This window comes from Dipodomys spectabilis, unplaced genomic scaffold (genome assembly GCF_019054845.1).
Source record: "Dipodomys spectabilis isolate Male_0828 unplaced genomic scaffold, ASM1905484v1 ptg000017l, whole genome shotgun sequence".
Lineage (NCBI taxonomy): Eukaryota > Metazoa > Chordata > Mammalia > Rodentia > Heteromyidae > Dipodomys > Dipodomys spectabilis.
The window spans coordinates 16,831,354-16,854,254 of record NW_024870694.1 but is presented as its reverse complement, the minus strand read 5'-3'; the positions used below and the strand labels follow the sequence as shown (position 1 = coordinate 16,854,254).

The 22,901-nt window shown below is 37.0% G+C and overlaps 1 protein-coding gene across 4 annotated transcripts in view; it reads left to right on the top strand.

Moving 5' to 3' along the window:
- The window catches only part of LOC122097571 (LIM domain containing preferred translocation partner in lipoma), a 674,686-nt gene that overhangs the window by 496,191 nt on the left and 155,594 nt on the right, over positions 1–22,901 (top strand). For all 4 annotated transcript variants that reach the window (XM_042668165.1, XM_042668157.1, XM_042668182.1 and 1 more), the window contains one exon: positions 14,700–14,814. In XM_042668165.1, the coding sequence (XP_042524099.1) occupies positions 14,700–14,814 (115 nt within the window). The remainder of the gene's footprint in view (positions 1–14,699; positions 14,815–22,901) is intronic.

Below are 22,901 nucleotides of genomic sequence, written 5' to 3'. Positions count from 1 at the left end.
TTTATATTTATATATTTGGGTGGGGGAGAAAGAAAGAAAAAGAAAACATAAAGGAAACCCAGCTTTCATTATTGTTCCTAACCCTAAAGTGGCAGCAGCCTCATGGCATTGCCCAGAGTACCTGTATTTCTCCACCCTGGCCTTCCATTGTTAGCATCTCAGCCGCTTTACACCTTATTTTACCCAGTCTCTGATTAAAGTAGGCACCATTTTAAATCAAGAGCCAAGCACACACACATTTCATTCAATGAGTGCTTTTTGGTATCTGGAACACCAGACCCACTATGCCAGGGTCCTGGAAGAAATGTTCAGTCACTTCCTACCAGTCAGCCTCATGGATGGGTTGGTGATTCCATCTTCTTCATTAACATATCACTGACATTTTCCTTCCCAACACAAGATGCATCTTACATTCATGTTCACATAAAAGGGAAGATGCTGTTAGCATGACTCACTTGTTATGCTTCTTTAGGATCTAGACTGTCATTTCAGCCACATGTGTGCTGGTCCAATGTCTACATTTATCCAAGATGTGGTTCAAATGTCTCAACACTGGAACATCCTTTCATCTCTCCAAATGGGACATGTTCTGATAACAAATGATTAAAACATTTTACTTCAGCTGGCTCATGCCTGTCATCGCAGTTACTCAGGAGGCTGAGGTCTGAGGATCTCAATTTGAAGCCAGGACAGGAGAGGCTAAGAAACGCCTATCTCTAACACCAAAAAGCTAAAAGTAGAGCTGTGGCTTATGTGGTAGAGCGTGAGCCTTGAGCAAAAAACAAAACAAAACAAAACTCAAGGTCAGCACCAAGCTCCTGAACACAAGCCCCCAGTACCAGAACATTTTTTTAAACTTTGAATTGATAAGCATTCCATATATCTAACATTTATTTCTTTCTACCCAAGATGACATGACCCACATATCATGAGTTTCTTTAGTATAGCACCTGCTAGTCACTTAATAAATGTGCTTGGGGTAAATGTGTCACAATCATCTGTGCTGATTAGAAGCTTACTAGGGTGCATCTTGGAAGTGACCTTTTGCATTTGTGATGTACTGTATTATCTATTTGCTCTTCTCCAAAAGACTCCCTTTACATCCAGGAAGCATTGGAGTCTGTGGCCTTGTCAGAGGTGTTGAGGTCTTGTAGAATGACCTGATACAACCAGTGCTTTACATTTCATGTTAAGAGAAGAAAAAAAAAAGCCGGTGATAACTCACTTTTCACCTGTTACTCAAGGTAGTTAGAATTATAGAGATGATGAAACATAGACTTTTTTGATTTTCAAGGTTGTGTTATAATCATTACCATTTGTATGTTTATGACACTTAACTATACCAAATACATTTCATTGTGATTATAGTGACACCTTGGATCCTGTCTATCCTGGCTTTAATCTCCTGCTATTTGATGATAAGAAGTGGTTTTCCAGAATCAGTGTGGTTTGGACACTGATACCAAATTAATAATACCAAATTATTTAGCTTCAGTTTTTCTCAATTTCCTTGCCTGTGCAGTAAGGGAGCAAAGTACTATTTCATTAACTTCAAAAATTAAAGGCAATAGAGCACACACACACACACACACACACACACACACACACACACACGCACACACATGCACACACACGCACACACACACACACGCACACACACGCACATGCACACACACACACACACACACACACACACACACAGTGACTCTATAGATATTTTAACCCCCAGATCACAATTGTACAAGGACTCAGAGGAAGAAATCTTTCCATAAAACAGAGGTATTTTTCTTTGAAAGGCAAGTCATTGGGAAAATCAACTGAAACAAAAGGAAGAGAGCAGGCATCGATGCTGCCAACTGGGTTAGGGCTTTGAACTCAGCTGGAAGAACAAGCAGCCCAGGGGAGCTGGGTAGATTGAGGCGAGACACCCTGTGTTAGTCGAGGAAAAGGAAACTTGTGCAGAGATGGCACCAGCTCAGCCTGACAGCCTTCTCTGTGGACCACATCTGTTTGTGCCAGCTGTTGTCAGTCTGTGTAAACGCACCAAAAATAACAGCAATGATTTTCACTTTATAGCAACTTCCATCTCTGGTTCTCAGAATGCTGCATAAATGTAGATTTGGGTTCTCAAAAAAATGTGTTTTTTTGTTTTTTGGTTTTTTGGGTTTTTTGCCAAGACCAAACATATTTTGCAGAGCACCAAGTACAAGTCACTATTTGGAGTGAAATTTTCCTGTAGAAAGAAGGATAAACTAGTTTTGAATGAGATCTGCTCTCTTGATCTGAGTTTTCTTTTTGCTTTAACCTCCTCATTTTCTAGACAACCTCCAACAAACTGGAAGTTTGACTTTCAGCTTTCTCCTTAGAAATATTTGGATCCATTTACCACATGATTTTTAGTATATTTTCTATTTCTGAAATCCAGAGTTAAGAAGGCTCTAGAATTGCTTCCACATGGTAGAGATATCTAAGTTCTTATAGAATAGAAATTTCTCTTCCTATTTTATTTATGGTTAGGCTAAAACTCAGCAGAAATACTTGATATTTAGGAAATGGAACTCTATTTTCTTTTTTCCTTTAGTTTTTTTTGTTTGTTTGTTTGTTTTGATTTGTTTTGTCAGTTATGGCACTTGAATTCGGGCCTGATTGCTGTTTCTGAGCTCTTTGTCTCAAGGCTAGCACTCTACCACTTTGAGCCACAGCTCCACTTCCAGAAGAGTCTCACAGGGACTTTTCTGCCCAGGCTGGCTTTGAACCATGTTCCTCAGATCTCAGCCTCCTGAGTAGCTAGGATTACAGGTGTGAGCCACCAGTGCCTGGGTCTTTCTTTAGTTTCTTTATATGAAAGCATACCAGTGTTCTTTACATGTTTATCCTGTTACCCACCTGCAGAGATAGTACTTTTTATTATTATACTAATATTTACCATTAACCCTCCAAGTTGTGTCTGGGATTGATGAAAGTATTGGTATAGGTGGAGGAGGTTTTGTTTGTTTTGTTTTGGTGGTACTAAGATATGAATTCAGGACCTTACACTTGCTTGGCTTGCATAGTGAGCTGGCACCTTACCACTTGAACCATACTTTTATCTTTGGCTAGTTGTTTTACAAATGGAGTTTCATGGGCCTTCCTAACTTTGAACTATGATTCTCTAGGTCTCAGCCTCCTGAGTAGCTAAGATTAGAGAGCACCAGCAACATCTGGGAAAGAAATAGTCTTTTGAAGAGCTGTTCTACTTTTTTCTTAATCATTAATGAAGACATCAGAAATGGCATGTCTCAAAGTTGTGTGTTCATACTATCTGCATGAGAATTACCTGGAGAGCTCCTTATATTCTTGCCACCTATGTGCACACAGAAAATTGATCATATATTTTATATATATATATATATACACACATATATATATATATATATATAAAGGGACATTGCCCCCTTAAGAAAATTTCTGTTGATAATACCTTGTAATATATGATTAAATTTCCTGAAAATAAATAGTTGTGAATTCCCATAGAAAACACTGCAGATGGTTTGATTGCCTGAGACACTTTTGGTGAAGCCAGACATCAAATTGTGGAGTTAACACCTGGGTTTCGATCTCAGCTCCTCACTTGTTATCAGGGTCATATTCAAACTTCAGTTCTCTCCCTTGTAAAATCAGGATACTAAGTACCTAATAAAGTTCCTCAGGTGATTAAATGAGCTATTTAATGAAAACTGTCTAGTACATTGATGGCTGAATTATTTTCTGTTTTTCAAATTATAAACCAACAACAGAAATGAAACAAATACATACTTCTACCTCTCAAAATTCATGAATAGGAGCAAGAAATCCCTTCAGAAGGCCTATTGTATTATTTTAATTATATTAGGATTAATTGGAGTAATTAGTATTACTCATTTGTAGATTCAGGATCCAAATTTGATTTTTTTTCCTCACCGCTTCAGTGCTCATGAATGACACTATAAGTCATTCGTATTCTTTGTCATTCACCTTCCTGCCACATTTGAAAGACATCCATAGCTCAGACTTGACAGATTGTGTGCGAGCATTTAACACACATAATCAAGAGCCACTGTTAAATATGAGCACATGTCACATGTCATCTGAAGTGTTGCCATAATGACTCTTGAATGTGGCTGTGATCCCTCTTCCCTACCTGCTTTGGATGGCATATACAGATAAAGAAGCTAATGCTAACATAACACCCCCCCCCCCAAAAAAAAACCACTTGTGAAATGTTACACAAAATAAGTGGTATAGCTTGCCTCTTAACCTCCTTGCTCTGCCTTCCAAGCCACACTTTCTCCATTACACCACAATCAATGTTTCTGAAAGTGAAAAGGAGCCACATTAGTCTCCAACCTCTGGTATAATTAGCATCATGCTTTAATCAGTGAGGTTGACTGTCTTGATTAACCTTTATGATAGATCATGTAAGTTTCATATTTCTAAATGAATATAAAGAGACGGCTGTGAATTAGTGGAAAAACACTGAGCTTGCATTAGAAGACTAATGTTTAACTCCTGACTCTGCCACTTTGTATGGGTGTGATTTTAGCTAAATCACTCACATAGTTACCCAACTAACCACTGACTCTTTCTTTATACAGAAGAGAAGAGAAATGAGGGAAGGGAGAAGAAGGGAATAGGCAATGTGAGGAGAGGGGTGGAAGAGAAGGGAAGGAAAAAGGGGAAGGGAAAGAGAAGGAAAGGGGAGAGAGGGAGGAAAAGAAAAAAAAATAATTCCATCTTGTGCTTTGGGAAGTTTTATGCCACAAATAATCTGTTGTTTGTGAATGCTACACTGGAGTTTCATGTTCATTATTAAGGAGCAAAGAAAGCAAGAATTTTTAATCTTGTAACAAAGTAGAATGTTGCTTCAGTGCTTCTGAATTCCACCCTTTCCTTGAGGTCTAATTCAACCCTTTCTTCTTTTCTTGGCATGTTTGTGGTATATTCCAGCCCACTATCACACCTCCCCTCTCAATCCATATCATCTGATGATATGCTCATATAATCACAGAGCATCTTGAAGCATAGTTTCTTTCTAAATCTGTACATGAAGTGAATGATGTCCATGGGAAACTTTGCATCCCACATAACATGAATTCTACTCATCTCTCTTGAGGTTTGGAGCCACTAATAGTAAAAAAATAAACAAACAAACAACAACAAAAGAAAACACTTTGTCCTGGATCACAATTGGTAACTATGGAGGTAGACTTTGAACACAATTAATGAAAGCCTAGAACCTAATTCTTAAGCATTGAGACCATATGAATTATGATTAACCTTCAGCCTGTGCTCTTGGCTCTTTTCGTTTCTCTCATGACTTCAATTCTTGACAGGGTTGAAATTCCCTTTGCTAAATGCATCTTACTATATTGGAGTTTGAACTTGGCCTTTCACTTGCTAGACAAACATTATCAAATCAGCCACATCTCCCACTCTTGTTTTCTCATTTTCCTTCATTTTCTGGAGAGGTTCTCCTTGCATTTTGCCTGGGACCAGCCTCAGATCTTGAACTTCTCCCTTATGTCTCAGTGTAATTATCTAGACCCAGCTTATTTGTTTATACAACAAATGAGGGTCTCATACTAACTTTTTACCTGAGCTGACCTCTCCTAACTGCTTCCTGAGTAACTAGAATTATAGGTATGAGCCACTACCTCTGGCATGCATCTCCCTTATTTTGATGAGTGCTTTTATCCTCAATTACTAGTGCTTAACTCCTGACTCTGTCACTTTGTATGCATGTGATTTTAGCTAAATCACTCACATAGTCACCTAAATAACCACTGACTCTATTTCTTTATACAAAAGAAAAGAGAAATGAGGAGAAGGGAGAAGATTTATATGAAGGTTGCAGTTTCCTATGCTGCCTATCTAGGAAACAAAGACCTTTGGCTACTTCCTCATTTTGCCCCTAGTTAGAAGAATGTCTTCCCCATCTTGAGCTACTTTGATTTTCACAGACAACAACAATATCAAAAAATGCTGTTTCTGTTATTTTCATGAAAGCTCTTTGCCTGCTTCCCCATCCTTGCCAAAACCCAGAAACCCAGTGTGATCAGTGTGGCGGACTTGTTTGCAGAAGGTGGCATTGTTAACTGAACAAAACACATGACCTTTCTTTGCATCACAGGTGCCTTGAATCCCTGAGCAAGAACCTCTGTGACTCAAATGAAAACCTCCTCTGTTAGTAAAAAAAAATATGAGGAGTTAACCATTTGTTTGCTGGTTTGCGTTTCCCATGAAAAACTCAAAAACAGAAATTTACCTCAACCATGGAAAGTGATGTGCCAACCATATTTGCATATTAAAACTGAAAACTGATTTGCATGTTATTTCAGTGTCTTGTGTCACGTTCAGGCATCTGTCAATCCCACTAGATAGAAACAGCTTGTACAGTAAGAAAGTGTTTCTGCACTTATAAAATTGAAAATCTAGGTGGCTTTGGGGTTTTTTGTTTTTTATTTTTTGTTTTTTAAATTTTTAATGCCAGCCAGTCCTGAGCTTGAACTCAGGGCCTAGGTGCTGTTGCTGGTTGTTTTTTTTTTTTTACTCAAGGCTAGCACTCTACTACTTGAGCCACAGCTCCACTTCTGGCTTTTTAATGGTTAATTGGAGATGAGTCTCATGGACTTTCCTCCCCTGGTTGACTTTGAACCACAGTCCTCAGATCTCAGCCTCCTGAGTAGCTAGGATTACAGTCATGAGCCATCAATGCCCAGCTATATTTTTAAACTATTCCACACCTTGGTCTTTCCATTCTTCCTTAATCCATATAGGAAAAACAAAAGAAAATTCTTGAAACACATGTTTTTAAAAGCATGCTGGTCAGGATCCAGTGGCTGACCTCTAAAATCCTAGTTACTCAAGAGGGTGAAATCTGGTTATGGGTTCTGAGCCAGCCTGGGAAGACAAAACCTTGAGACTCTTCTCTCTGGTTGGCAAGCAAAAAAGCAGAAGTGGTGTTTTATCTCAAGTTGGTAGAGTGTCAGCTTTGAGTGAAAAAGCCAGTAAGAGCACACAACTTTCTGAGTTCAAGCCCCAGAACCAGCACACATGTATTCACACACACACACACACACACACACAAGAGAGTGAGAGAGAGAAAGAGAGAGAGAGAGAGAGAGTGTGTGTGTGGTGGGGAGTAGGGGGAGAGATAACCTGCTTTTTATTTCCTGAAAGCTATTTTGTCTTTGTTACTGTTCCATGCAATTTTAAACTTATAAAGACAAAATACTCATAATCCCATTATCCTGATATAAACCTCACAAACATTTTGATATGTTCGGCTAGTGTATGTTTTATGGTATTCCCCTATACATAGGCAATATATTTTTATATATTGGTAATTATCACATGTACCACTTTAGTATATTCATGTTTTGTTTTTTGCTTTTTTTCCCGCTACGGGAGTTTTCACTCAGGGCTGGGCGCGCCCTTTTGCTTGGCTGGCACTCTGCCAGTTGAGCCATGCCTCCATGACAGTTCTTTGCTAGATATTTTGGAAATGGAGTCTCACAGACTTTTCTGCCTAGGCTGTTTCCAACCGCTATCCTCTCAATCTCAGCTTCCTGGATAGCTAGGATTGCAGGTGTAAACCCCTACCCCTGGCTTATATTCCTGTTTCTTAACATTACAATAGGTACATAAGTATCATGGGACAAGCAAAACATTTAACAACAAAGGGCTAGGGGACTCTATTTTGCTCAGACAAGGAATGTGAACCATAGTAAGGGCTGAAGCCTCAGTAAGAGAAATGTTATGGTCTTTTCTCGATATCCTTTTATGAAAAGGGCACTACCCAGTTGGGTATCTTTTCTATGTTATAATGAAAAACTCCTCTTCCCTACATTGGAGTAGAACAAACCTTTGTACTGTAATCAAGTAGAGATGAAACACCTTCCCAGGGAAAGTCACTGCCAGGTAGTAGCGAAGCACAGCCTTGACTAAGCCGAGATTTTATTTGAAAACAATTGTGAGAAACAGTTCTTCCCATTCATTGAACTTGTGTGCCATCAGTCTTGTTGAAATGAAGTCAACCAATAGAAACAGTGCCTTGTAACTCTCCTGCCTTTGATCCTGTCAGTTCTCTTATGCATAACATGGATAACAAGTAATTATTGGGCAAGAGGCTATGTATTATGAAAATGCCTTCTTTTGGCATGCTATAGACATATTGAGATAGATAAGAGCTTCCTACCCAACAAAGATACTATTTTAAGGACCTCCCAGCACAGGGGTGTAGAAAGCAAGCAGTGAAGTGCTTGCTTCCTGACCTTCCCTAATGCTGAGGATATGGGGCTGCTCCTTCTGGCTTTTCTACCTGGGGTTGATCAGTCAGGTTAGCAGCAGTACTTCTGTCTTGTCTGCCCCAGGCTCATGCAGGAAGAAAGACACAAAAGAAACTACTCTGTTCTCAAACAGGCAAATACGGGCCTCATATCACTGTTTCTGTTTTGGTGGCACAAGTTGGGTTGTAGAAAGGTCATTGATTTGGAGGACCAGAAAAGCATACATTTCACTATACAATCCAAGATTGATAGTTAAAAGTACTCAGAGTAATTACATCACTTGCTAATACAGCAATCTCTCCTAATAAGTAAAGCTGTCATTTAGGTTAGCTTTAATATTTTACAATGTTCCTTCAAATGAATGAGAAATTATATATGATAAAAATCAGTAATAGAAAAGCAAATCCTAGAGGAACTTAAATGGCATGGTAGATATGAAGATAGCATGCTCCAAGCTCAAATACTCTTGAGGCTTTCAACAGACAGGAACTCTGAGGCTCTCTGGGAGAGGCCACTTTCTCTAAGCTTGACAAGAGCAACATGAAACCTTCTATGCAAATTAGCATGATCTGCTCAGTGGACACCCAGCCCTTTCTCCTGGCTATAGTCCTATTATCAGCAACACTTGGCTGAAATGCAGTTGCATCAGTCTTTGGTTATGATTCCACCTTTGGTGACTTAGAGCCATCAGTGTGTGACATGAACAAGGGAAGATGAAAAAGAAGAGTTTGTAAGGAAAAAAACCAAACTTTTGAAAGTTGAAGGTTGGATTAAAAGCTAGGATCCACCTTTTCTTTTTTAAAAAAATTTGTGTGCTAGGACTAAGGCTTGAACTCGGGTTCTGAGTGGTCTTCCTTTGTTTTCTTTCCCCTCAAGGTTGGTACTCCTATCACGTGAATCACACCTTCATTTCTGGCTTTTTTTGTGGTTCATTGAGATTAAGAGTCCAGTGGATTTTCGTGACTGCACTGGCATTAAACTACAATTCTCATATCTCAACCTCTTGAATAACTAAGATTACAGGCGTAGGCCCCTACCACCTTTTCATGTCAGAAGTTCCAAGGTTTTATCTCTATACTTTTACCAGTTATTCTTAAAGGAAATTGAACTTAAGAAGAACCAAGAACATGTATTATTCAAATGCAACTGATATAAACACCTTTGTGGCTTTGTAATTTTAAATAAAATAGGCAGATCTTCATCTTCTTACAACTTGATTGCTCCATGGCACATTGTTTTTTAACATGACACATAATAGATATTCAGCAAAACTCATCTGCCCTTGGCCAAATGAGTACTCCTTCCATTTAATCAGCGAGACATTTTTAAGAGTAGACATATGATACACAGTAAGAGTCAGAAAGTAGAAACAACCACAGGAAATCGCTGTCTGTGAGCTTGACACAGCTAAACGGGGAGAGGGAACAGAATGAAAATATCAAAAAATATATATTTTTTTCTGGCAGGCTTTCAGCTCTAAAATGGGGCTAATTCTACCTTTTGAAAAGAAGATAATTTCAATGTTTCTTTTTTTCAAGAACACATAATTGAAGTCATTTTCCCTCTCAGAGAAGGAACCTCGTGTACATCATTACAAATGGACAAGAAAAATGAGCATCTCGGGTACCCGGAGTGATAGAGTATTCATTATCATGTAATCTTTCTGAATATTTTGGCTGCTGTTTCCTGATGTTTTATCTGCCTGGGTAACACTTTTCTTGTAAGATTCAGATATGTGCTAAATTCAAGTTATTTAACATGGGAGAAAAGTGACCCACTATAAGGTCTCTGTCTGAGTAACTGGAGAAGGACATGGTGACAGACATTGGGTATCCTTTTTATAACATTGCTCCTTAGCAATGGATGTTAAGGACAGAGATTCTAGGTAGTAAGGTGTTTTCCTGAGAGAAGGATGATTGAGTCTTTCTTCCTTCCAGCCAGGGAAGAGGGATGGGAGGATAGTTAACTTTTCTACATTTTTTTGAACCAGTTTTGGAGCTTGAACTTAGGGCCTGGGTTTTGTCCCTTTGTCAGTCAAGGCCAGCACTCTCCACTTTTTTGCTGATTAATTGGAATTAAGAAGTCTCATGGACTTTCCTGCCCCGGCTGGCTTCCAACAACAATCCTTAGATCTCAGCTTCCTGTGTAGCTAGGATTAGAGCCGTGAGCCACCTGCACCCAGGCTTTCTACATTTTTGATTTCGTAACTGAAGTGTAGTGAAAGTTCAATGTGCTGCAGAAGCCCTGTGAACTGTCCACTGCTTACTCAGATGAAGAGTGCTGAATGGAGTTCTGGATGTTTCTAGACGATGCTGACAAGTGGTTTGCCTCCTCTTATAAGTGGAAATCTCTGTAATAATGAGGTTTCCACTTACTCAATGTGAGTCTGTTTTTATAGACTACAAAGTCTCTGTAAATATAGATATCTTTGATTGAACACCAAAGATCAGTAATGATGAGCTCTGCATAGTAGCAGTACAAAAAATATGATACAGTAGAATCAAGGCCATCTTTGAAAAAAAAAAAAAAAGATTATTTTACACATGAAGAACTGAGGCCAGGAAATGGGGAAGATTTGGCCAAAGTCCTTGGGCCAGTTAAAGACAGAAGCAAATTAAAGATGTGTAGTCATAGCTGCTTGGTTGAATGGTAACCCCTTTATACAACTACTTAATGATAACAACAACAACAACAAAAAAGATGTGTGATCCAGGTGCTGGTGGTTTATGCCTGTAATCCTAGCTACTTAGGAAGCTGAGATCTGAGATCACGATTCTGTGCCAGGCCAGGCAGAAAAGTCCATGAAACTCTTATCTCCAGTTAGTCACCAGAAGACCGGAAGTGGAGCTGTGGCTCAAAGTGATAGAGTGCCAATATTGAGCAAAAGAGCTCAGGGACAGCACCCAAGCCCTGAGTTCAAGCCCATAACAGACAAAAAGATGTTCTAAACAGTTAGGTCTTCTGTAAGCATGTGATAATATGCAAAGCACTTATATCCTATGTAAGAAAATGTAAAACACTTCAAATGTTGTGAAGTGTTATAGAAATATGATGACTATTGGTACTGGTGTTCTTGCTGAAATGGGTAAAATTTTCCTGTGCCTATGTCCCTTGTGAAAATAAGTCTTCACTATTGCCTTCCTTACTTACCAAGGACCTTATTCCCATGGGGAGGCTAAAAACTTTGCATGGTACAAAGCCTTCCCTTTCCTGACCATCATCAGGCCCTCGAGCGAGAAACAAGTAATGACAAAGAAAATCTAATTATGACCTCAAATTAAAGTCATCTCTTTCTAGCAATCTCAACTCAGAGCATGGTTTTTTGGACCTTACTGCTTATACCATTTTGTAATTGTCTATTTTCATGTCTTTTCTCCCCTGAACTATAAGTTATCAGAGGCAGAAATTCCTAATGATATTTAAAAGTTGGTATTTGACTTGATATTTATAGTTCTTGGCACTTGGCAATCTCTTAGGAAGAATATATTAAGCAAATTTTGGAGTCCTTTGATAAGTCACATATAGATCATATAATGTTTGCCTTTAATTATTGATAGTTATACTTAAAAATACATTTTTCCCCTTAGGAAAGCCAAAAGACTTTGTGTATATGTATCACAATTTCTTTGTTTTGCATTAATACATTATTATCCTTCATACAGAGTTGCTCACTTACCTTCTTGAGTCATAGTTTCTTCATCCATATTACAGGATCAGGATTGCATATTATACAGGACTCTCTTGTCTAAGTATCATGAAATGTAAGTGCGAAGGACTGACTTTGAATTTCTGGCTTCAATTTACAGAGGATAGATTCAGTCTCCTTGCTACCTTTCTTTATATACAAAGAGAATCAGGTACATATCACTCTTAGACATATAGTAGTGTACTTTTCCCTATGAGTTCACCCTTTGTCTAGAAGGAGGAATTATCTCTTGTTGCTTAATAGCTACTGACTTAATTAAAGCAGCTAGCACCGTTGTTATATACTTTTGGAAAGTATTATTGGGTTGGGACAAGGCATAGAATTTGGATTCACATGACAACATATTCGGTTAAGTTCTTTTATTGTGAGCCTGGAGGAAACATACAGCAGATAATGCCTACCTTCACATGCAGGTTGGGAGCTTCAAAGCAGGCCCTTCCTAACCATTGTCTGAAAGTAGTTCATGATCGATATAGCAGGAGATACATGTTATCTTACCAATTCTCATAAGACTGTGAAGTGCTTTGACTTGTCCATTGGACAGAAGAGACATTGAAATTATAACTGTTTGACAAGTTTAACTTTAAAGTCCAAGTGAGTGTCATAGTTAAATCCCTATCTGCAGTTGTAAAGATGCTAGCTCCTATTATAGCCTTTTATTGTCTTTGGCCACAAATCTCCATCTCATTACAGCCTCATCGCTCTCCCATTCACCCTGCATTCCAGTGAGAACTTTCCAAATCAGATTAGATCATTCCTTTTCTGAAAGTCCTCATTGCAGTTTCTAATTCCCATTTGAATCCAGTCTTCCCAAATGCAAATATGGTGCCTAATTAAGTCTTTGACCCTTCCTAACTTCTTGGAGAAGATGTATAAAATAAACCCTTTAAGAATGAGTGGATAAACTACTAAACAAAATGATAAGTACATGATTTAATAGTTTCTAACCTACACACCAATTATTCTTAATAGGGCAAAGCAATGTTTGCAGTTCAGAAGATGCTTTCAGCTTAACATGGAGTGTTTTTTAGGATAAATGAATGAGTATAACATGAGCCCTTGCCTTGACTTTACTGTAACTAATCTTGTCCAGATATTTTTAGGTTTCAGTTTTACTTAATCTCACAATCAATCAATGTAATAATTCTGGAGATCATACAACTATTTTGTATGACACCTGGCATAGATTCTAATATCTAATACAAATGTTAGAACAGTGAAGTAAAATCTTAGGGTAATGTTAATGACTGACATGAAGATTTCTTGACCCTTTCAGCTTTCTGCATGTTTGTAGTTCAAGTCCATGTACATTTGAGGAAATGGAAACATGGAAAATTTAAAGAAAAGGCCAAAGGGCTACCTGTGAACATCATTATCTATGCTGAGAAAGCATTTCATGTCCTAGACAACAGACAATTAATACCCATTTTGGAGTTGTTGTGGTAACTGCTGCTAGTAGAGCTGATAACTTTTTCTAGGATTTTCACTCTAATAACTCAGACTACTGAAGGTAATAGAGAATGGACATACAACTCCTTTGCATAAACATCTGGCAGAAGCATTCTCAATCTACATCTCTGTCCATTGTTAATGGCCATCGCCATTGACATTTCCAAACTTTTAAAATGAATGTTTCTGTTTCTGGAACTCTTTGATTCAAGGTGTTGGAGATGATATTGAAATGATCAGTTTTAGTATAGGAAAAGGAAAAAATAAATTCTGTTTATGTGCATAATAGAAGGCTAATTTATACCTGCATCTTTTTTTCCTATATACTATGGGTTTATGGTTGATTATTTCATGTATTTGACCTTTGATTCTCTTGACATTATTATACTTTTGCTCACTATTTGAACATCAGCTCAGTGCCATGCTACTGATACATCATTCCTATTTGACATATGCCTGTTTGTATGGCTACAGTTTTTAAAAAAATGCTATATAATTAAAACCACTATTCAACTCTATTAACTGAAACAAAAAGCAATTAATTTTCTAGAGTCTTTGACCCCCCAAAATTGTCTCATTTCTAATATTAACTTTTATGTATGGATAGAAATATATAAATGTCGGTTGTTACTCCGATACGACTTTTTTCACCTGAGTTTGAGTGCCTTCTACCTGAATGTTTCTTCTCTACTCTAGTGTCTCTTTTCCAGGAAACTTTCCTCCCAGTCTATGTGAAAAGTCCCTTTTTATACCTAATTATTCACTTTCTACATTTGCTTTGTCTTCATTAACATGCCCTAAGGTATTCCTCTTCACTAACATATTTTTAAGAAGGAAAGTGTTGGTTTGTTCATCTGTCTAATAAATGTACAAATGAATTAATATACAATGCGCAAAAGGAAATGTACTCATTACCTTACTTGTGTAATTGTAATCCCTCTGTAATCCCTCTGTACTTCATCTTTATAATAACAAAAAAGTAAATAAATAAATATACAAATGATATGTAGTGACTGGTTAGCTATTGCTTTACAAAATAGATGACTGCTATTGCCAAATGACTCATGTAGATAAGGCAAATGAATCAAGAGATGTGTCCAAGCTCAGATCCCTAAAATTGGTAAAAATCTTCGTCTCCAAATGGATAAGCCCATTGCCTTTTCATCCCCTGTACAAGAACAGCTCCTTCTGTTGATGTCTAGACTATAACTAAAGAGATATTACATTTTGCCTTTCAGGGTGGACACACAGGGCCTATGGGGCCTCCATCATTCCGCCCTGAAGATGAGCTTGAACACCTGACCAAAAAGATGCTGTATGACATGGAAAATCCACCTTCTGATGAGTACTTCGGTGAGTGGTCTTAGAGCTGACTTCTGAAGTTAATGTTGTATTCTTATTTGTGTACTTAGTAATGAGGACTATTTCCAACTCCACTAATAAGAAACATTTGAGTCCTGATGCATGAAAGATGATTTGTACACACATATCACAGAAGTTTTGAGGTTTATGTTAAAAGACCAGCATAAATCAGTGGAGTATCTACTAAGCTTGTACTAAAATCTCAGTGGTTGTTGAGGTTACTTAAGATACAAATTTAAATGTTTCTGACAATTCATTAGGTTTCATTAGATCAAGCTAGGATTTCTGCATGCATTCAGAATTATCACTACCTGAAAATTTCTGTGAAGTCTGGAATCTGGTATGATCTAAACTCTGAATTCTCAGTTCTTTTCCTGAGTTCAGGAAAAGATAATCTCTTTGATTTTTTCTTTTTTCTCTCTCCAGGATAGGTGGTTATCTATGAACAGTTTATTCTTCTAGTTTATGATTGTTAAATGTATGAATTATGTGCCTTTTGTGAGGTGCTTAGGAGCACATAATTCATCAGGGAGGTTGTAATATTTCAGAGAGAGGTAGAAAGACATAGAGGTAGAGGTAAGCTGGGCACCAGTGGCTCACACCTGTAATCCTAGCTACTCAGAAGGCTGAAATCTGAGGACCATGATTCAAAGCCAATCTAGGCAAGAAAATCCATAGGATTCTTATCTCCAATAACTACTTAGAAAAAACTAGAAGTTGTTCAAGTGGCTCAAATGGTAGATTGCTAGCCTTGAGCACCAAGAGGCTCAGGGACAGCACCCAGGCCCTGAGTTCAAGCCCCAAGCCAAAAGGTAGAGGGGTCTGAAGGCCAAGGTCGAATATTCCAAATTTTAAAATCTCCATGAAGAACATCAGGAATGCTTTATAACATGAGTTTAATGGGCAGCCAGCTGGTAGCTCCTGCCTGTAATTCTAGCTACTGAAGAGGTTGAGCTTTGAGGATTGTGCTAAGACTCTTAATCTCTGATTAACTACCAAAAAGCTGGAAGGTGGGTTATGGCTCAAGTGATATAGTCTCACCCTGGAGCAAAAAAGCAAAGGGACAACACCCAACCCTTAACTCAAGTCTCAGTACCAGCACATGCATGCATGTGCGCATACACATACACTCTCTCTCTCTCTCTCCCTCTCTCTCTCTCTCACACACACACACACACACACACACACACACACTAAAAGAAAGAAAAAGAAAATACTTGGTAGTACTTGAATCAAGGTCTTTTAAACCAGAAATTCTCATTTTTTTTTTTGTTAACCCTGTTTTCTACCCAGTCTGTTGAAGACCCATATTTCTATAGCATAATTAAAACCGATTTCTTTTTGGGAGAAATTATTTTATTAGTACATATTATTTAAATTAATTTTATTAGCCTAAATTAGTTAGACTAATAATTAGTTAGGATTTAATTATATTTCCATACATACATATCACATACTTTGATCATATTCCCCCTATTATTCCTTCTTATTTCCCCAAAATTAATTTCAAGGAAAAGAAATTTAAAAGTATGAAGTTCAAAAGAAGTCCAAAATGAGAGACCAATTTTTTTATCATCAGATTTAAGACAAAAAAATCATTCTTTTAAATTTTGTAATAGTTTTTAAATATGCAGACTGTATTTCTGCAAACAGTGACAAATAGTTCTTAGATGGATGCCTAGAGGGCTACTTTTTTAGTAGCTTCTTGAAGGACAATTACAGAGAGGGAAGCAATGTGAATAAAGGCTTTAAGATAGAAAATTTCACAAAGCATTTGCTTTTAATGTTTGCTGTTTCCCCTTTACCAGAGCCTCTCAATTTTTTTCTAAAGACTGTTCTCCACTCAGTTAGATGGATGGTAATATTTTTGTAGCATATAATCAAATTTTGGGAAACTAAATTTGTAAATACTCCTGTTTCTACATTTGTCTCTTGATAGGGTGGTAAGATAAACAAAGACCATTTTTTGAGTAGCTCCCAATGCCATGGGAACTGTGCTATAGATAAGAACTTGGCCTCCAAACACAAGGGCCTTTGATGTGAATGGCAACTCTTAAATGTAGCTGAGAACGAAAAGTCAGGATGAAAAGGATTAGTTAACAGAATCACCAGTGACTCATTAAACTCTTCCCAAACATCTTCTCTGTGTCTGTAACTGTAAAGGGAATTAGGTATACCTAGATGCAGAGAGACTGTCCTCAATAGCTTCACAGGTACTCATAACAGTTGGAAAGACACACATATGACCAACTTCAGTGCAGCTGTCAACATGTATTGAATCTGACATAGACACTTAGTGATTATGGAAGACAGGAGCGATAAACATAAGAGAAAGATATTTACATAGCATTGCATTTGCATTAGGAGAACCTGGCTCAGTAGAACTAGAAGAGGGTCTTCTCTTGCTCTCTATCAGAATGTTACCTTATGTCTATTCTGGGCCAGAAGTGACATTGCCAACACCACTGTGAAGGATTTTTTTTTCTTTCTTACAATGGCATTCCCAGCATCAACTAACCTCCCATCATCTATATGTTTTCTCCATTATTTCCCTATTTGCTACTAGAATTTTCATTCAAACAGTGGGCCCCAATTTGCGGTAGGGAATCACCTTTAGTAAGTGCTTTCACATCAAAGATCCCACTACCCTAGAATGTAAGGAGGAACCCAGTGTCAGAAGATATGGGGTCCCTTGGGGTCCTGTTGCTTTCTTGCTCTGCTGTTTTTTTTTTCTAAACCTTAAATGGAGTCATAATAAACTTTTTTTTCTTTTTGGAACTTCACCACTCATAGTTTTATTGATATTTGAAATGCAATTGCAATTATGGTATGCCTAATAGTATTGGGAGGGATTTCACAATATTACCATACGAGTATAGAAAAAGCACCAGAAGGTTGGAGAAACTTATTTGGAACCAACTGAATCGAAGTGATGAAATTTACCATTGGTGATGATGGGACAAAACTGAAAGGTACCTCATGATGTGAGGTGAGAAGTTAACAACAGCACTTATAGAACAATTTTGCCAAGATATTAACTATCGTCTATTAGGAAGAAAAAGAAAAAAAATCCAGATAATAGGCCAGTCTTCAACATTTTCAGTATAATAGAACATTGTTCTAGCTAAAGAGATTAAAGGACCACTTCATTCAAATCAGTCTGAATTTGAGTATCACATCCATTGTGAATCATTGAATTGGGGGAGAATAATAAGGGATTTGGGAATTTTATATAATTTTAGCATGAACTATATATTAGAAAATTTATGTTAAGTTCTTGAGTATATCAATTGTATTGTGGTTTTATGGGAAAATAGTCTTCCTTTTAGGAGCTACATGGTGTAGTACAAGGTGACATGTGAAGATATCTGCCACTTATGGAACTTATTTTAAACATAGACAGACAGACAGACAGACAGATAGATAGGTAGATAGATAGAGATAGATAGATAGATAGATAGATGGATAGATGGATAGATAGATAGATAGATAGATAGATAGATAGATAGATAGATAGATAGATAGATAGATAGGAAATAGGTAAGATTCTTAAGAAAGGGAGGGAGAAGAAGGAAGGGAAGGAAGGAAGGAAGGAAGGAAGGAAGGAAGGAAGGAAGGAAGGAAGGAAGGAAGGAAGGAGAGAGGGAAGGAAGGAGGGAGGGAAGGAAGGAAGGAAGGAAGGAAGGAGGGAGAAACATGGATGGATGGATATTGATAGAGGGAGGAATGTATTTCATGAAGTGAGATTAATAGGCTACAATTACAGTAAGTACACAGCTACAAGGACTTTCCTCCTCTACTAAAATATATTAAAGTTGTCACCAATGAATTATCTAAGAACACTTCCTTGGGTGGACAAAATGGAGAGAATAATAAAGTAGTGTTGTAATTCCTGCCTTTATTAAACTTTATTAAAGATATAATTATCTTTACTGTATGCCCATTTGTTTTTAGTCACATGTGTTTCCATTATTGGTGAGGTGAAAATCATAATAGAAGTGGTAACAAAATCTGATATTTACTTAGTTTCACAAGTTTACACAGAAAAAACCAGCCACAGCATGACTAACAGGTCTGGGGATTATGTCTTTATTTTTCTCAAGAGAAAATAGATTCAGATAGACAATGAATTGTGTGAGGTCCTATAGCTTAGTAAGTTCAGGATTTGGACTTTTGTCACATCCATTCAGATTTCTTGCCATTATAGAAAAGCCTTGATCTCTCAGTGGAGCCTGTCAGCAGTTGACTGTTAGGATGGTGTGTCATTCCCTCCCTTCTGAAGTCTCCAAGTGAGAGATTGAGAGACTACTTCTGCCCATGGGCATACGCTTTAAATTCTGGACTTCAGAGTCACCAGTGATATATGTCATCACTCTTATACATGTTGCAGTGGCTGATGGAACACTAATATATGTCCATTTGTCATCTCTCTAATATGTACCTTAGAGAGACAGCACACTTAAAATAGCTACTCTGTCAACCTTGTTATCTTACCTTACCTCTTCTGTTGACTTTGGCAAAAGAAAATCACTAAGTTCGTTCTTTTTTTCTCAAGTCAGTCTTCAAGCAAAACTGTCAATTATATCTCATATGTGTATATTAAAAAGAATTCCTTCTGAAAATATGCTAGTTTTATTTAGTATTTCTGTACCATCCTGTTTGCCTTTCTTATAAATTATAATCATCTGATTATAACATTAGGAAAATGCCTAAATACCATAGCATTATACAGCTTTTGGAAGAGTAAACATTTATATACTTGGAATTAACTTTAGGCTACACAGATTTTCTGGGCAAGCCAGGAAAAATATCAGCTGACATTCCTATCATACAGTGGACCTCTAAAACACTACTACTCTTTATAGGGGGGAGGGATGGAGGAAGAACCATAGAAGGAAATGGAAGAAAATGGAGAAAATTCATACAAGATTCAATTATCTGGATGGTGAATCATCAGCCTAACTTATTTGCAACCAGGCTACATCCTTTGTCTCAAGTTCTTTCTTCTTGATGCAATCTATTTTCCTGGATATCTAGAAAAAAAGTATGTTTATACCTGAAGAGATTGTCAGTTTCAGTGACAGATGCTTACACTGACCAATGGATGATGAGTTCTCAGTTATTATAATTTAGGGTAAATTCTGCACCAAGGAGGAGAATTTTTAGATTAACTAGCAAAATGAATACAAGAGCAAGGTATCATTGCTAGCAAACTGAGGAGTCAGTATGACTACATTCCAGATCTGAGTTCATCTTTCTCAGATAGCTTAGGGGAGAAAATATAGAGGAAAGTTGAATTTGTCTGTAGATAGTTTTGAGAAAATTCCCAAATATTTTCCATGTCACTCGATAAGTTCAGAGCCTCCAAATTTTGTGCCTGCATTTATTCTTAAAGAAAGTGTGCTTGCATGTGAAAAATTTCATCAGTCTCTGTCTGTGGCCAGGTAATCTACATAATAGGATTCTGGCTGAGAAGATCCTTGGGATGAAAGCATTATTAGAATATAGTATCTCTGGGGATGGATATTGTAATATTTCTGAAGATGGACTGAAAATATCTGGAAGTATATTTTAAGCATAGAGCTGTAATTATCTTAGCATTGTGTACATAATGCTGTCTTGTTCCTTAAAAAAACCTAAAGTATGTGGATTTTAAAACTGTTTAGTGAGCTATTTGAAGAATCACTATGTCTTCAAATTAGCACTAGGTAAATTATCTTTACAGAACTTGGCATGTATCCAAGAGAATTTTTTGTTTATTTTTGAGCATTGTTAGTGGAGGGATATTGAAAAAAAAAAAGATTTATAGAGCCAAAATTTTGTTCCAGTAGAACTTGGCTTTATTCTTCCAAAGAATGGTTGGACAGAAACAAAAGATATAAGGCAGCAGTTTGTAATATATGTAAAACAGGAAGAAAAGTGTGAATTGATAATGTACTATCATTGCTTAACTCATACATGGCCACTCACCATATATGATGCTTGGTATCTTCTTAAGATAAATATAGAGGACCTTTGATGTTCATGAATAGGAACTAAGTTTCTAGAACAATACAGGCAAACAGCCATGTCCTTTCTGTATTTGTTGGATCTGTCGACATAAGAGCATTTTTCAGAACACGTTGACTAAGATTTTCAGGAAACTAAGAGTGATTATTTGAGATACAGTTGAAGATATGGAAGAAAGGAAATCTAGAGCCCTGACTGATTTCTACTGAAAGACTGCCATATGCAAAAGAAATCTGACTTAATATTAGTAATTCCAAAGCTTCAAAGAAAGGCATGTGGTAAGAGCTTCCAGTTTCCTAAAATGAAGTTCTTGGAAGTTCTTGAAGTTCCTAAAATTCTTCAAAGTTCTTAGCCAAAATTATTTGCTTGAGAATTCTTTGTATACTCAAAAAATTGTTAAATGACTTCTCAACCACGGTCCAACTCTGATATTTTGCAGCTTAGTCCTCTATATTGCTTGGGAATGTATGTTTTACACTTAATTCCTAGTTCTAACTCAGATTATTTTTATTATATGATTACAACTAACTTGTGTGTATATATATATATATATTTATTTATTTATTTATAAGGCAGTTTTATAGTTATTGTATCACATGAGTTAGACACCAACCCTGCAAAATACAGTGTATTTATGTTTATTTGGCATATGACAGTACTCAAGTCTAGACTGATTAAGAGGGTCTCCACCCTTCAAGACCTTCCACTTCCCTCATTAATCAGTCAGTGAGTAGCATAATTGTCCTGGGGCCCAGGCCTATAGGATCCAATCCTGATTTCTTTCCAATTAGTACCATAATGCTGCGTTGTTTATGAACCTTAAGATAGGTAACTTAACATTCTCTCTGTTGTAGCTTCTTTAATCTGTACAAGTAGTCATGTAATTGCTTTGAGAAGTGAATGGAGGGACTTAACTAGGAAGTGCTTAGTTATTTGTACTTCATTGTTCTTATTATGCAACAAGAAAATTATTTCCAACATGTTTCTTTCAGCTACAAAGTGGGAAATGACTTGAGGGGTGGAGGGGTGCAACCTTTAGTACAAATGAAATCTCAGGCTTCGGAGATTTTGTTTTCACTGATAAATGACCTAATTAATTTAAAACCCCAAAACCACAGTGGAATAAAAATCAGAAAATGAGTGGTTTGGAGAAAAAGGTCATATTGATTTGGGGGTAAAACTGAGTTTCTTGATTTTGGGTTTCTTTCCAGCTTTTAAGGTAGTTGTGGGTCATGGGAATAGAATGTTTTGTAGTTGGTGAGAAATATTAAATATACTTCTTTTTGTGATGGTGACTTAGGGTAAAATGTTTGCTCACAGTAGGATGATATGCACAGCACTAAAATAATTCAAAGTATTATATGTTCTATCTTAGCAAATGTTAATTTTTAATTAATCTGACTAGCATTTTTTAAGCATTGATTTGGAATATTAGAATTTTAGCAGAGAAGAATGTGGTCTTAGAAACTATTTAAGACAACTTCTCATTTTCCAGAAAATTGAAATCCAAGTGACTCAAGTCCTAAGTACACTTGGGAATGTTTTGTAATTTCCTTTCCAAATATGGAGTAGAAGTTAATCTGATGATAGAAAGAGGAATAGCAGGACTATACAAAGATGAAGAAGTAGGCTACCTGATATTTTTTGTGAACTCAGGCCTGGATATACCTTGTTCAAAATGGAGTAAGAACACATTGCCAAAAAGGCCTTCATGAAAGAAAGCCCCCATCCTAGACTTCTCAGCTTCTGGAACTATGAGAAATAAATTTCTTTTCTTTATATAATGAAAAAAAGACACATTGCATTTAAAATCATTACAGTAAAGATCAGTAATTTGTCAAAACCTAGGTGTGCATTTTTCCCCTTAGGACAGTTTAATTTTCAAATGCATAAAAGAGATTCCAGTATCAATTTTGTCTTTTTTTTTTTTACTAAATTTACAAACTTTAATATTTATCACCTACTACAGTAGAATGTAACTGTGAGTATGGGTAACCATTTTTGTTTGGTTCACTCTGGTGTCCTCAATTGTATTTCTAGCAGAAATATGTTTGATATTCTTAGTAGAT